The sequence below is a fragment of the Pipistrellus kuhlii genome, unplaced genomic scaffold (assembly GCF_014108245.1).
Source record: "Pipistrellus kuhlii isolate mPipKuh1 unplaced genomic scaffold, mPipKuh1.p scaffold_m20_p_5, whole genome shotgun sequence".
Lineage (NCBI taxonomy): Eukaryota > Metazoa > Chordata > Mammalia > Chiroptera > Vespertilionidae > Pipistrellus > Pipistrellus kuhlii.
In genome coordinates, this window is record NW_023425551.1 from 59,418,914 (window position 1) to 59,434,350 (window position 15,437).

Here is a 15,437-nt window from a genome sequence, read left to right on the forward strand (position 1 = left end):
GACTCCAGAGTTTCTATGTTTAGGTACCGCAGATGCACTGGGATACATTTAATGAAAGTTTGGTAGATAGACATTCTACATTGTATTTTTTACATCTATTAAGTGATAGCCTTATTTTCTGTCTTACATTGGAAATTTCACAATTGACTTTTAAAATATGTATTAATTGATTTTTAGAAAGGGAGAAGGAAGAGGGAAAGAGAGAGAAACTTCCATTGGTTGCCTCTTGCATGCACCCTACTGGGGATAGAGCCCTCAATCTGGGCATGTGTCTCAACTGGGGTGGAACCTGCAACCTCCTGGTGCATGGAATGGTACTCATCCAACTGCGCCACATCAGCCAGGGCAATTCAGTATTAAATAGCATGTTGGTCAATGAAGAAGTCTCAAGAAAACTAAAAAATATATATATATTGAGCTAAATGGAAATGCAAATACAACATAAACTCTGTGGGATTTAGAACCATGTCATTATAATGATGAAGAAGAAGAAGAAGAACTGAATTACCAATCATTATCATTATATTTATCTATTGAGTCCAAATCACAGCTCCTATTCAAAGGTATCAAATAATGCTTATATCAATCTTGTTCTAATAAAATTCAATGCATTTTGTATTCAGCATATATAGATGCAAATTGACCTCATACAAGTTTTCTGGGTTTTTATGTTTTGCTTCTATTTCTATTTATTTAAATTTTCTTGAGATAGAAACATAATACATCAAGTCACTTTCTCTTTGAAAATATGAATGCACAATAATTAGGGACCCAGAGAATTCTAAGAAGCATGGAAGTAGCCAAGCAATATTGTGAGCTCACATCTGCAGCTAGTCTAAAAATGTAACACAGACTTAATTCTTCTTCAATGCAAATGTTATTATTTTCTTAGCATTTCCATGTGGGAAATAAATTGGTAACTCTGCTTGTTTAAGCCCCTTTATTACTTTTTATTATATACTAGTAACTTTAAACTAGGCTACTGGAAAAATAATGCACCTGTGCAGGCTGATACCACTGTAAATGTGTGACTCAGCAACAAACATACTTTAGTATTGCCTATTGATCCTTCTCTTTTGTCTTAATTAACATTCTCTTATATTTTTCTTCCTGTTTATCTCAAATCTTGTCCAATCCTCTTTCAAATTCACCATCTCCACCAATCACTTCTTATTTCATAAAGAAAATAGATAATCCCACAAGGTAAATGCCTCAACTTCCTGTCACCAAAGTCACAACCTTAATAATCTACAATAATCTTAATTTATTTTCTCCTACTCTGCACTATATACATTGACACTTATTTTCTTCCATACTGCTTTATTGTCTTCCATGTTTGTTCTTTCCTCATGATTTAAATAAGATCAAGTCTTTCACATTTTAAAACAGTCTTCCCAAATTGTACATATCTACTGAAATATTATTAGTATGATCATGTTTAGAATTACAGCCTAGGACTTCTTCTATGTTCATATTTTTACATACCATTGATGTCTGGATACTTCTACCACAAAAGTGTTCAGATGGACTTCAAATTCAATATGTACATATGTGATTCTGATATCCCTTTTCTTTCCCTTACCATCTTTTTTTTAAAATATATTTTATTGATTTTTTACAGAGAGGAAGGGAGAGAGATAGAGAGCTAGAAACATTGACGAGAGAGAAACATCGACCAACTGCCTCCTGCACACCCCCTTCCGGGGATGTGCCCGCAACCAATGTACATGCCCTTGACCTGAATCGAACCTGGGACCCTTCAGTCTGCAGAACAACGCTCTACCACTGAGCCAAACTGGTTTCGGCCCTTACCATCTTGATTATGCACCTGCTCCTCCTAAGTTTCTCTCTCTTTACTTAGGCCAACAGCTTTTATGACCTTGCAAATTCTACTGTTTAAATATTTCTAACTCTAGCAATGTTATTATAATACATTTCTACTGTCACCTTTTTCAATAGGTCATCACTATTGTTTCACTAGATTAGTGCTGCTGCCTTCTCTAACTTATCCACTCTCTTAATTGTGCCCACCAGTACATGTATTTTTCACATTTCAAATAAACTGGCTTCATTAAAATTAAATTTGTCTTATTAATCTCCCACATAAAATCTTCAATAAAACCTCCATTGTCCTCAAATGAAATGTGAGTTATTTTATTAACAATGCCTGCCCCTCTGGATATACTATCTATGTAAATCAAGAGCCTATATTATATTTTTTTCTCTCTGCCCAACTTATCTTCTTCAAAAATATCCATTGTCACATTCATCTCAAAGTCTTTAGCTAGACATTTTCATCTGGAATTCCCCTCCTTGGCAATTTTCCTAGATGAATCTATTTCATTGCCCAAGTTTATCCTTATTCCCTATTAAATGTCTCTGCTATATGTTTTTATAGTTCTCTAGATCAACTATACTAATAATAGCGTAGGGCCATTATGACCAGATGGACAACCAGTCACCAGGAAGAACATGGAGCACCTCTGTGTCCTGCCCTCACAGCCCACAGGATCCTAACACAGCAAGGCTGGTGGCCCAGTGGGCAAGGTGAGGCAGGTGCAGAGAGCAAGTCATGGCTGCCAGGTGCTGGAATGAGCAAGCATTCAGACAGACATCAGGGCCTGGCTGCCAGGCATCAGAGCCTGCCAGGCTCAGGCACCATGGTGAGAGAGCAAACAGGCCCACAAACAGCAGGGCCTGCCAGCCACAGCATGCTGGCAGTCCTGCCTCTGTGTGTGAGCTGCAGAGGAAACACCTTTTCTGAATGCTTATTGGCTAAGCTCCCTGTATGCCACTGGCAGTGTTCTTGGTAACTTGGGTAATAAGAATCCAAGAAGGTGATCTAGGATTTTTCCACCTCACTCCTGGAGGAAAAAAATGAAGGTCCGCTGCTGGAGGAGCTAAGAAATATCATATCCTGCCCTAGCCAGTTTTGCTCACTGGATAAAGCCTTGGCCTGTCGACAGTAGGGTCCGGGTTCAATTCTGATCAAAGTCATGTACCTAGGTTATAGGGTCCTCCCAGCCTGGAGCCCAGGGCTTATGCAATCAGAGTGTCCCTCTCACATTGATGTTTCTCTCTGTTTTTCCCTCTTCCTTCCACATTCACTAAATTCAATGGTAGAATATCTTCAGGTGAGGATAAAAAAAAAAAAAGAAATGTCATATCCTATGAAAGAGACACCTTAAAAATGCTAAAGAAAGTTGTCATTTTTTTGTGGTAAAGGGACTGAAGTCAGTGTTGATAAAACTACCTTGATGGTTGCAGTGGCCGGCAGTGGCAGCAGCAACAGGATGATGGGGGTGGCACCTTCCTCTGATCAGCTTGGTCACCTCCCACAGAGGAAGGCCAGACTGTGGCTTGGGCCCACTCCTTATGGTGAGTGGGCCTAAGCCATTAGTAGGACATTCCCTGAGGGCTCTCATATTGGGTGCAGGTCAGGCTGAGGGACCTCCCTCCTATGCACGAATTTCATGCACTGGGCCTCTAGTCTTTTTTTTTTTATAACAAATTGGTGATGTTACTTACCTAATAATCTGTCTTAATTAAGTTTTCGGTTCTTTATACTGATACCTATTTCCACTCGGTCATTGATGAATTCCTAATACCTAGCATGTTGCAATGCACATAGATTAAAATAAAATAGATTTGTTATAGTATTCTTTATACTGTATCTTAGCAAGATTATGAATTTAAATCCAGAATTTATAATTAATATATTTTAAAATAACATGTTCATACAAAACTTTTGGTTCTAAGAAATTATGAATTAAACCTTTTCTGTGTGCATATGAAGGTAATATATTACTTATGTGAATTAATATTTTATAGATTTATAACATCCACAACTGAATTTTCAGAGGTAATTTATAATAAATTTAATTTCTACATGATCTAAAATAGCCATTAAGATATTAGACTTATAAATATTTGATATTAACAAATTAATTACATATTATAATGGTATAAAATCTTTTCTTTTAACAATATTTAATTGATAGTGGAGTTATATTAGAAATGCTGTGATTTTGAATATTATAAACCTGGACTTTAATTGCTTAGTAAAATTGGATAATAAAAGCTACCATTTATTGAATAACATATATATTTAAATAGTCTAATTCAATCTTCACTACTACTTTGTCAATTCAATACTTCTATATCAATTTTTTAAATTAATATATTAATACATTCTTACCTGTAGAAAAGTGGAGCAAATTAAAGCTCAAGTGACCTACGAACACAGAATGAAGAAATAACATAATTGAGATCCAAAGAACATATATTTCTGTTATACCATTTGCTTTCTTCTCTGAATTTGAGATTTGTTGTAAGATTTTAGTGTATTTGTTAATCAAATAGAATAGTGGTTTGCACTGTGAAAAATCTCAGTGTGTAGTAGTTACTATGTTTTAATTGGGTCAGTACAGTCAATCAGATTGCTTTCTTTCTTTGAGCCGAGATGTCTTCCCACAGAACTGATCTGCTGACCCCTCTTTCACACCTCTGGTGAGTGATGAAAGTGGACACTACTGCCACACTTCCTCTGTTTATCATTCTTCCATCACACCATTTTACACTTTCTGCCATGCTTCCACCATTCCTGCAGAAGTTAAGAACTCATTCTAAGTTTACTTATTTGTACAATAGAGTATTCTATGTGTCCATTATGTATGTGAGAGCTCCCACCTCCTAGATTACCATTAGAAGAACATGATTTGTCACCAACAGGCATCTTAGGGCTAATATTTGTATAAAAACATTATATGAACATTATATTTAAATCATTTAATTCTTATTTTATGTCTTTTAAAGTGTTTTATTTTCCTAAAACTGATCAGAGAGGGATACTTATATCTGAAGAAAATCACATCTCTCCATTATAGATGTTCACTATTGCTATGTTCCAGTTACAATCAAGCTTGTTATAAAAGACTATAGTAAGTTGCTGGCTCAATGACAGTGATATCAAACCTTTCCAGAATCAGGTGATTATATAGGGAATGATGAGACACAAGGTAACAAACACATTTTTTCCCTGCCTGTTTCACCGAAAAGATGCCTATCTGCTAATAACACAGTTTTTCAGAAAACAGCAAAGAAATTTTTGTATCATTAAGTAATTTAGGAAAACATTGGGTAACAATGTATGTTTTTCTGTTTGAAGGGTTATTTAAAATAGCAGAACGAACCTCCTGTTTCTTAATCAATACTCAGTCATTGAGTTCGCTTGCACTTTGGGAATAGTAGAGAAAACCAACGAGCCAGTTCCCCGGAATCCCTGAACAAAATCTCCGCTTAGAAATGTCTAGAAACACTGAAAGCCCATGTCGAGCAATCATTTATGACATTTTCATGATAGACTGTAAAATACAACTTCATGTAATGACCAACAAGTCAATTATATTCTGAGCCTGCTGGTTCTTCGCTGCATGTTTACAAATGGAAAAACAACATGTAGATGGCAGTTAGTGGAGGAATGGGATGCACAACCCTCACCCTCTGTGGTGAATTGGACACTCACAGGAAACATTTGCATGGAGGCCTATGGAGATTGCTGGTTTGAGGACGTAAATACTAAAATGAGTACTTCAGGCAATCAGACTGTCCCCCAGATTTGCCGTTTGCAAATTCAATTAGAAGGCATCCTTGTAATTTCTTCTGAACCATCTCTTCCCTCTCCAGAACGAAATGTGATGAATGTTTCTGAAGCATCCTTCATTGACTGACTGCAGAATGTCACAGCTGAAGAGCACTTACTGTTTGGTTGCAAGCTTATAGGAATGCACACTGTTAACTCTCAGTGGTTGACTGTTGGGACACGTTATTTCATTACAGTAATGGCAAGTGGTCCGTTGCTTTGTCAACTGGGACTTCGACTAAATGTGGCAGTAAAAGAACAGTTCTGCCAGGAATATCTGAATTTAGAATATTGCTCTGGGCATGGCAAATGTCTTACGGAAATTTGGAGCATATAACTGTCATTGAGAATCTTCATTTTTTGGAAAATACTTGCCAGGAATTTGATGTGTGTTCTTATAAACCTTGTAAAACTAATGGCAGTTGCATTAATAAAAGAGAAATATGGAATGAGCAAGGATATGAATGTATCTGTCCCACACCATTTTCAGGTAAGATTACTTTATAAATAACATAATTCTATTAAAATATTAAAATAAGTGAATTTTGAACTACTACTTACAAAAATCCTACCTTCAAATATTATCAAATTATGTAGCTTTGGAATTAGGATTTCAGCAAATGGAGGTGGTATAACACTTTAGCTCATTATACTCACTAAGATTGAAAGGATATGACCAACAAACATTCTACTGTTAATTTTGATTTTATATGTGGGAATATTTTGGCACACATTTATATTTAATTATATTTCATTTTGTTGGAAGTTGTTTGGAGGAGAATGAAGGAAGGAGATCTCTGAGGCAGGGATATCAGAGTTTACAAAGAATTGGAAAAGCATCATTGATCATGACAAAATTGCTTCAAATTTAAATTAAGAATTAAATTAGAATTGGGGGTATTTTGTCAAATTGTGTATAACTGTTTTGCAGTAACATTTGTCCATTTGCCATGCCCTGAACTATTCTAGGCCCATTCTTCTGTGGAGGCTATTCTGAGATGATTAACTACTTTGAAAAATATTCTATGCAAGGTTATGGTATGTGATATAGTAAGACCATGATAGTTTATGTAAGTGGAATTTGACAAACTTGATACAACAGCAAAGGCAAGAAAGCATAGGATTTAGAATTTTGTGTGTAGCTTTTGAGAATCCAAACACTCTTCCCCCTACTCCCATAATTAAGATTTTTAAATATTTTATTTTACTGTGGAAACAACACAATATTAGATATATCCTCTTAAACTTTTAAAATATTTTTATTGATTTTTAGAGAGGAAGGGAGAGATAGAAATATCAATGATAACAGAGAATCAATGATAACAGATAATAGTATTTCAATTAATTGGCTGCCTCCTGCAACACCCTTTACTAGGGCTTTACTAGGGAGGCAACCTGGGCATGTGCCCTGACCTGGAATCAAACCTTGACCTCTTGGTTCATAGGTGATGCTTAACCACTGAGCCATACCAAGCGGGCTACCCTCATAAATTATTAAGTGCATAACATATTATTGTTGAAAAATAGAGGGATGTTATACAGCAGGTCTCTAGAGCTTATGCATTTGCTTAACTAAATCTGTATGCCCTGGTTCCTCTTTAGATGGTATAATTTTATCCCATTTTTCTGCTTTAGAGTCATTACATTGATTAAGTGGTATGTTTAAGATACAATGTGTCATTTTTTTAAGTTACTACTGAAATTCTCTCAGTGTTTGTTGAAGAACTGGTACTTATGTGTATTATCTGCTGTGAAAACATGATTAACAAACTCAAATTATTATGAAAATTAACTAAAGGTCACATATCAACAATCAGGAAAATATTTGAATATTATAGCAAGGATCCAATGATGAAAAAACTGATATAAAACTTATGGAAATTGTTTCAATTTAAATACATCATTGTGCAGCACTATTTCTTAATTAGAATTTCATTTTGTCAAACTTTTTATTATTATTAAAGAATTTTGGAAAAGTCATTTACTATAATTAGCTATATAAAATGTAAATCTATTGATTGAATTTAAAAGTTGATTTTCATTCACTTTTGCAGGCCTAAATTGTTCAGAAATATTGTAATTGGCCAATATCAACCATGTATCTGTTTCCATGGAAATTGTAGCAATATGGCTGCAAATAGTTTCATTTGTAAATGTGATGAATCATTTTCAGGTAAAAAAAAAATGCACATATATACTTATACATGTAATTAATATTAATTTTGTCTTTAATTTCAATTTCAATTTAAAATGTTTCATTTATTACTGAAAAATACAATTTTAGAGTCTCTCTATTATGGCTTTTCTTAGGAATAAGTTTAATAAATCTATTTGGTTAACAAATAATTGATTAACCTGCTAATATTCCACAATATAGAGTTTGGAAAACAGCTGACATTTTAAAATAATAATAAAGTATATTTCTTCTTAAGTACTAAAATATTTTCAGAAATAGTGCACATTTTTGCAGATAATTTGCATAATAGTAATTAATTTATTTCCTTATGTAAAATATTACAAATTCCTTTTTATGAAGGATAAAAATGTTTTATTTCTTCTCGAATTTAAATATGTAAAATGATTTCATCTTAAAATGTTTATGCCAGCAGTTTCTTAACTTTGGTTAAATGTTTTAACAATGAAAATGCATTCAAACCATTGCCTGTGTCTTTGAACTCTTCTACAGTTTTCCATTTTCTGGGAAATATACCTCACTATCAGAGTATCTGTCCCACTTCAAACTGTCTGTAGGCAGTGTATCTTTAGCCACAATTAAATACCTAAAATTGTCTCTTGTGGGAGTGAAACAGAAGATGATTGTCTCTCAAACCACAGGGAATAGTAACATTTCAGTGTTTCTCTTGAAGGTCCTTCTACCTAATTAAGTTGAAAGAGATTTGAAATTTTTGGTAGAGTGCAACAGCCATTGCCTCATAGTAAGAGGAACTGGTACCAACGAAGGCAGTAAGAACTCCTTTTACAGTGGGATCTGAAACAAAATAAGCAAACATAGTTGAAATAGACACATAAATACAGTAAAAAACAAACAAACAAACAAACAAAAAACAAAACTGAGGGTTGCCAGGTCAGAGGGGGCTAGGGAGCTGATTGGAAAAAGTTAAGGGATTTTAGAAGTACAATTTAGCAGTTACAGAATAATCATGGGGATGTAAAGAGCAGCATAGGCAATAGAGTCAATAATATAGTAATAACTATGTATGGAGCAATGAGTACGAGAATTATTGGGGACATTAGTTTGTGAATTATATAATTTTCTAACTAGTATGCTGTATACCGAATACTGCTATAAAATGATACTGAATGTCAATTGATACAGAATTAAACAAAAAGATGAAACCTTAAAAAAAAAGGAATTCCAATTATCTTCAAATAAAGCTTTTCTGGTCTTTTTTCCTTCAAACCTTTTGTTTCCTTGAGGAATGTTATGAGATGAAAGATGTTTTACTGTCTCTTACCATATGCTGCATACATATGGGAACCATGTAATTGCCTTCCAAATAATAGCATTCTTGAGCAAATGAGGTAGCTAAAAGCAGTTATATTATTGCTGAGAGGATGAGACCTTGGTTCTTGTCTCTTTGAAGGAAAGATTTCAGACAAAACAAAACACAGCAAAGCAAGGAATGACTTTTTGGCTGCAGTGGAAGCACTCTCAGGACAGGGAACCAAGGAAGAGCTTAGCATGGAAGAAGCAACAGGAGTGCCTGGGCTTGGCTACTTTAGCTCACAGAGAAGTCAGAGAAAAGGGACCTTGGAGACAAATTCAGGGGTTTGGCGTAGGACACGTTGTCGCTGTCCACCACTCCACTGGATGCAATTCTCATGAGGTTCCTTAGAATAACAGGGAAGGGAAATGGTGTACGTGTGCTCCTGAGAGAGGGCATATCCTGCATCTTTTGTGTTGAGGATATTTATTTCCCTCTTCCAGGCAGGAATCTTAGGGGAGGTCCCCTGGGAAGGTCTCAATAGAATATGCCTACGCTTTGCCGGTGGGTGTGCTTTATTCGGGTCATGGTCTCCCCTGATTGGTGGGTGTGAGGGCAGGTGGTCAGTAGCCAAGACAGCTGGTTCTGAGGACAGCAATGGCACTGCTTATCTGGGACTGGGGCTGAAATACAATTGAGGCCTAGATGCTATCTCTAGGTAAGAAAGGTCGGGTCTAAACCACATATGCGAAGGGTGGGAAGGTCACCCTGGGGGCGAGGACCTTGTTTCCCTCTTTTGCCCCTTGTCAGGCATTCTGTACCTAAAGTAAATTGTTCTTCCAAGCTGGCCAAGCATCTGTCTCACTTTCCCTCTTCCACTTGTTTTGGCGTACTGACCTATCTCGGTTATAATTACATAATATTTGAAACAGTTATTTCTTGATTGGCAATTTCATTTCATTAAACAAACAGGCAAAGAAGACAGCTTATATAAGATTATTTTAAGTAAAATTATTTCCAAAGAAAATGATTGCTATTTGATATCTTTAAATCAAAGGGAAAATTTTGAACATATTTTATATTGGTTATCTGACCATTAAAAAATAATTCAACAGGAACATTGTTTAGTCATAGTTATCTCTAGTACTATTTTTTCCCCCCTGAAGATTGAGTATTTTTTTCATACGGTTTTATCATTTTAATTTTCATAAAATCATCTATACCTTGTTCAAGATTGTATTTATTATTAATAAGTTTAAATTTATTGCTTTTAATTCCTTTCATAATTATGCCATTCTTAATTGAAAAAAAGTCACTGTACACATATTGAGGTTTCTGTTCGTCTCTTGGGAAAATCTGCTAAATGGAAAGTATCCTCAATTTCTAATTTTTGTAAAAGATGCATAGATCATATATTTGTATCAGATCCATATTTTTACTCTATTCAGAATTATTTTGACTCATGTTTTCAAAAATAATCCTCACAAAACAAATGATCTCTAAATATATAATCCCTCTGAGTGTTGAGTGTTGGCCAAACTTAGGTGCTGCAGAGTTACAGACCTTTTCAATTTAATTCCATTTTGTTCTAGTACATCAATCTACCCATGAAATATAGGTGCTCCCTTTAAATAGTGTTTCCCACATATCCAGCTACTCCAAAGCAGTTATATATCTATGTAATAGAGGAATATGTAAATTAGCCATGATGCCATAACATCACAAACAAATAGCAAGGACCTGAGACTGCATGGTGCCTGGCCAGGGCGGGGGAGGTGGTGGTGGAGAACCTCACGCCCGCCCCTGCCCCATGGTGCTGGACAGGGGACCTCAGGCTGCACTCCCTGCCAGGAGGGGCTTCATGGGAAACCTCAGGCCATGCCCCCTGCCTCGGCGTTGAGCTGGGGGAATCTGAGACTGCACCCCCCCACCCAGTGTCAGACAGGAAGACCTGAGACTGTGCCCCTTATGCAGCACCAGGCTGGGGGACCTGAGGGTGCACCCCCTGCTCTTAGGGGCTTGACAGGAGTGGGGCTGGCCGGGTCTGGGGTATCCTGTGTTTTTGAAGCACCTGTGGGTGGTCAGTAGGGACTTAGTCTAAGTCCCATGATGTGCCCCAGACTCTGATAGGAGGGGGATTTTCATATATATTTTACTAATTTTCTTTCATCTCTGACACTTCTATTAAAGAGAAAGGGCAAATAGCAACATTAGAAAATTTCCGCTAATTCATTCCCTTTTAATGTGCACAGATTCTGTGCACCAGGCCAGTAGCAGTGTTTATAAACTTGTATACTTTTGAACTTATTGAATTTGTTAAGTGCCTTAATTGCATTGTGCAGGAATGAACTTGAATGCTTTTTAAAAGTAACTATAACTCATACTTCTAAAAACTGATTTTTTTATGTTTAATGATATTTTTTAAGTAAATGCTCATAACCAATTTTAAACAAGATGTAACCAACTTGGAAGGATTCTTCCACTAATATATCAAAACATTCCTAAAATACTTCGGTTTATTTTCAGTCATTCCTCAGAAGTTTAAACATCACTAAAATCTAAGTGTGGACAATAGTAAGATATGTAACTTCCCCCCCCCCCCCCCAATATCAGTTTGTCACACACACACACAAAAATGGTGTGCTGACTTGTAAATATTTAAAGTTATTTGTGAATTTTTCAGCTAGAGATTCTAATCCAATTATCTGAATATCACAACTATTTTGGATTTACAATATAAATTATGTGTGTATGACACAATTTATAATCTTCAGAGCTGCTGCTTTTTAAGTTTCACTAACTCCTCCAGGAGAGTTGGTAGCACCATTACGGGGGATGGGTCAGGTATGCCTGCCAAGGAGTGGGCCCAGGCTCCCAAGGACACACTGATCTCTCTCTCACTCTCAGGGCCTCCGAGTAGCTGTTGTAGCTGCTTATCAGCCCCGCCTCTCTCTCCCAAGAGAGTTCAGCCTGCTCGCCAGCCCCACTCACTGGAGCCTGCTGCTCCTGCAGCCTGGCATGCAGTGCAGCCTTCCATCAATAAGGGTTTTCATATAGGATGATGATATATGAAACATGATTCATAAATAAGTTGAGATTATATTTTAAAAAGTCATTAAAAATCTGAACGCATTATATTTCTAGTGCTTTGTCAAACAGTGACTACATAAATTAGCCTCTATTCAAATTTACTTTGCTGTTGAGTTTCACTTAAAACCGAGAAACTTGGAACTCATTGTCTTTGGGAAGTTACAGTTATTATGCTAGAAACACTTTCATGATATATTGCAAATTTATATCAAGACTACAAAGAATTAAGGTGTAGATATACCAATCCAATTTACAAACTATTGGGCCTTTAGAAAAAAACCTATTCAAGATTTTTTTTAAGACATCTCAATATTAAGGAGTATAAATAAGAACAATTAACCATGAGATCAATTTCAGTCATGATAAAAGTAAAATTAAGAATTAAAATTTAATATAACACTGTAATTCCAAATTCGAAAACATTATGTAAATTTTATATACCCATTATAAAGTGATTTATGCTAAATCTATAATTTCTTAAGGTTTATTGCAAAAAAATAATGTATTTTTAGTAATTCATTGAATCATTAACATTCTCATTCTATATATGATCCGTTTCTGACTCCTTATCAAACTTTTTAAAATATGAGTTTATTATAGGAAAAGTGGTTGTCAAAAAATAAACTCCTCAGTTTTAGTTTAGGACTGTCAGCAATTTTTAGTTTTAAGATTCAAGAAGGTTCATTTGCAAGACATGGTGCGATCTCTGTACCCAAGGTGATTTATAGATCACAGCATGGCATTGGAGGAATAATTATATTTCAGGATGTGATAACTTCAGGTATTACTGGACAGGTAACAAGTAGTCCAATCTGACTAGTGAAGAATATTGTAAGGCATTTCATTAGCAGTTTAAATCAGAGGCTAGGAAGAATATTTTTTAATTTAAAGTTGATTTCTCCAATTTGTAACCTCTAGCAGTGGGTAGAATTTAAGGAGAATAGTATTTTGTCCATGGAAAAAAATGTTAGCAGGAGCTAAATCAGATATAACTTTTTTCATTTTTAATAATTGAACTTTAATCCTATTTTGAAATTCAATCCTGATCGAGGCTGGAAAATTAATCTCAGTCAATTCAACTCTAGCTCTAACCCCCTGCCATTTAGAAAATTGAACTATTCCTTGTTCTCATAAGTGTAATTTGTTAAGTAGTGTAGATAGTTAATCGCATTACATGAGCCAATAGGCACACTACACGTAATATCAACTTTAAGGCTTAGCATTTATAAAATTTGTACTTAAAATTATGATGGTCCTAGATCATTTTGCTCAGTGGTTAGAGTGGCAGCCTATGAACTAAAAAGGGACATGTGTTCAATTTCAATCAAGGCTACTATTTTGGTTGCAGGCTTGGTCCTACCCTCAAGGCATATGGGAGGCAACCAATTGATGTGTCTCTTTCATATAAGTGTTTCTGTGTGTCTCTCTCCCTCCCTTCCATTTTCTCTAAAAAAAAAAAAAAAATCAATGGAAAAAATATCCTTAGGTGATGATTAAAAATATATTTGTCAAATAGTAAAACAAGTTAATCTAATACATTTAGCGATGTATATTGGCTAGGAAGGAATTTATGTATTTGACTCTGGATTGTTACTATTTTTACATTGTCAAACCTCATTTAGTCACTATGATCATTATCAACATTGGTGGGATCTATAGTTCTATGCTCAGAACGATCTATAGTAATATAACACTAAGATGCAACCTAAACAGGGACTTGCAGGTGGATACATGTAATATAAAGCATCAAATATGCAGAATTAGGTATAGATATTAATTCATTCACTTTATATATTATAGTGATTATTTTAATATGAAACAACTATAAATGAGGCAGCTTCAGTAAATAAAGCACTGGAAAATGTTGAACATTTGAGGAGAGACAATTGAGTAGCTATAACAAATAATATAATGTCTTTCCCAAATAATTTTGCCTAGTATGACCAACTTAATTTTCTAAATATGCCTTTGTAAATATTATTTTCTCAAATACTTTCCCTTCTCTAATGTTACGTAGTAGAAGGATGAACATGAGAGTCATGTGAGTTTGGTTAATAGATTTCTGCAGTAGTCATAGACAAGTTTTAGACAATAATCTTCAGTTACATCACCTATATGATGAAGGAAATATGGCACAACTTCCCCCTTGCTCTGCAGAACGAATAAGATAATAAATACAGAAGGGTGTGGTTAATATAGCGTTGCAATAAAGTTAAGCAGACTTGTGTTCTCAGACCATCTCTACATCTCCCTGTCTCTGTGGCCTTTAGAATATTATTTAAGCTCTCTAAATTTTAATTTCCTGATTTGTAAAATTTTGAGAATTATCAATACTCATCTCATGGAATTTTATGAGGGTTAAATGAAACAATCCATGGCAAGTATTAGTAAAAATGGCAATATATAGTCAGCATTCAATTATTTTAGCTGTTGTTACTTTTGCTTGCCTGACATAAGGACTCTTCATCTAATGTGTATTTATTCTGTTTAAGACATAGTCAAGTTCAGTCTCCTTATTTTCTAGCATTCACGTATTTATACAATTGTCTTCTACCTACTTTTATGAACTTATTTTTTTAAATATTTCTTTAAACTATTCTAGTGATTTTGTTATGAACACATTTACATTTTTTGTTGCTTCTCATCATTTTTTCATTTCTAGAATGAAGTTTTCCTATCCTTCCTTCTCCAAAATTCACTTCCTTCACTCTGCCTGCTAATACAATGTCCTTGACAGCAAAGCCTATTATCTAGTCAAACTTATAGCTCCATTCTGTAGCAAATATAAGATAATGAATCAATATTTTATAATCAAGAAAATCAGAGATAGGGTTTGTTCTTAATATTAAAGGAATTTCAAATTATTGTGATTCTCTTCTGACAGACATACTCTCGAATAGGTATGAAGGTGATGATTAAAAATATATTTGTCAAATAGTAAAACAAGTTAATCTAATACATTTAGCGATGTATATTGGCTAGGAAGGAATTTATGTATTTGACTCTGGATTGTTATGTATTTGACTCTGAATTTATGTATTTGACTCTGGAATTTATGTATTTGACTCTGATTTCCGATCAGGGCATATATCCTGGTTGCAGGCTTGATCTCCAGTAGGGGCTTTGCAGGAGGCAGCAGATCAATGTTTCTCTCTCTCTCCCTCTCTCTTTCTATCTAAAATCAATAAATTTTTTCAATTTAGGAGTCACAGGTTTGTGTTTGAATTTTGTATACTCTTTATGCCATATGTAGAAAGAAA

At 35.0% G+C, this 15,437-nt stretch overlaps 1 protein-coding gene across 1 annotated transcript in view; it reads left to right on the top strand.

Annotated features, from left to right (window-relative positions):
• The first annotated feature begins 2,438 nt into the window (after positions 1 to 2,438).
• Positions 2,439 to 15,437, top strand: part of EYS (eyes shut homolog) — a 1,188,193-nt gene continuing 1,175,194 nt past the window's right edge. Inside the window, 7 exon segments of the mRNA XM_036415133.1 lie at positions 2,439 to 2,547; positions 5,398 to 5,971; positions 5,973 to 6,012; positions 6,014 to 6,131; positions 7,696 to 7,715; positions 7,718 to 7,814; positions 14,944 to 14,955. Of these exon segments, the coding sequence (XP_036271026.1) occupies positions 2,439 to 2,547; positions 5,398 to 5,971; positions 5,973 to 6,012; positions 6,014 to 6,131; positions 7,696 to 7,715; positions 7,718 to 7,814; positions 14,944 to 14,955 (970 nt within the window).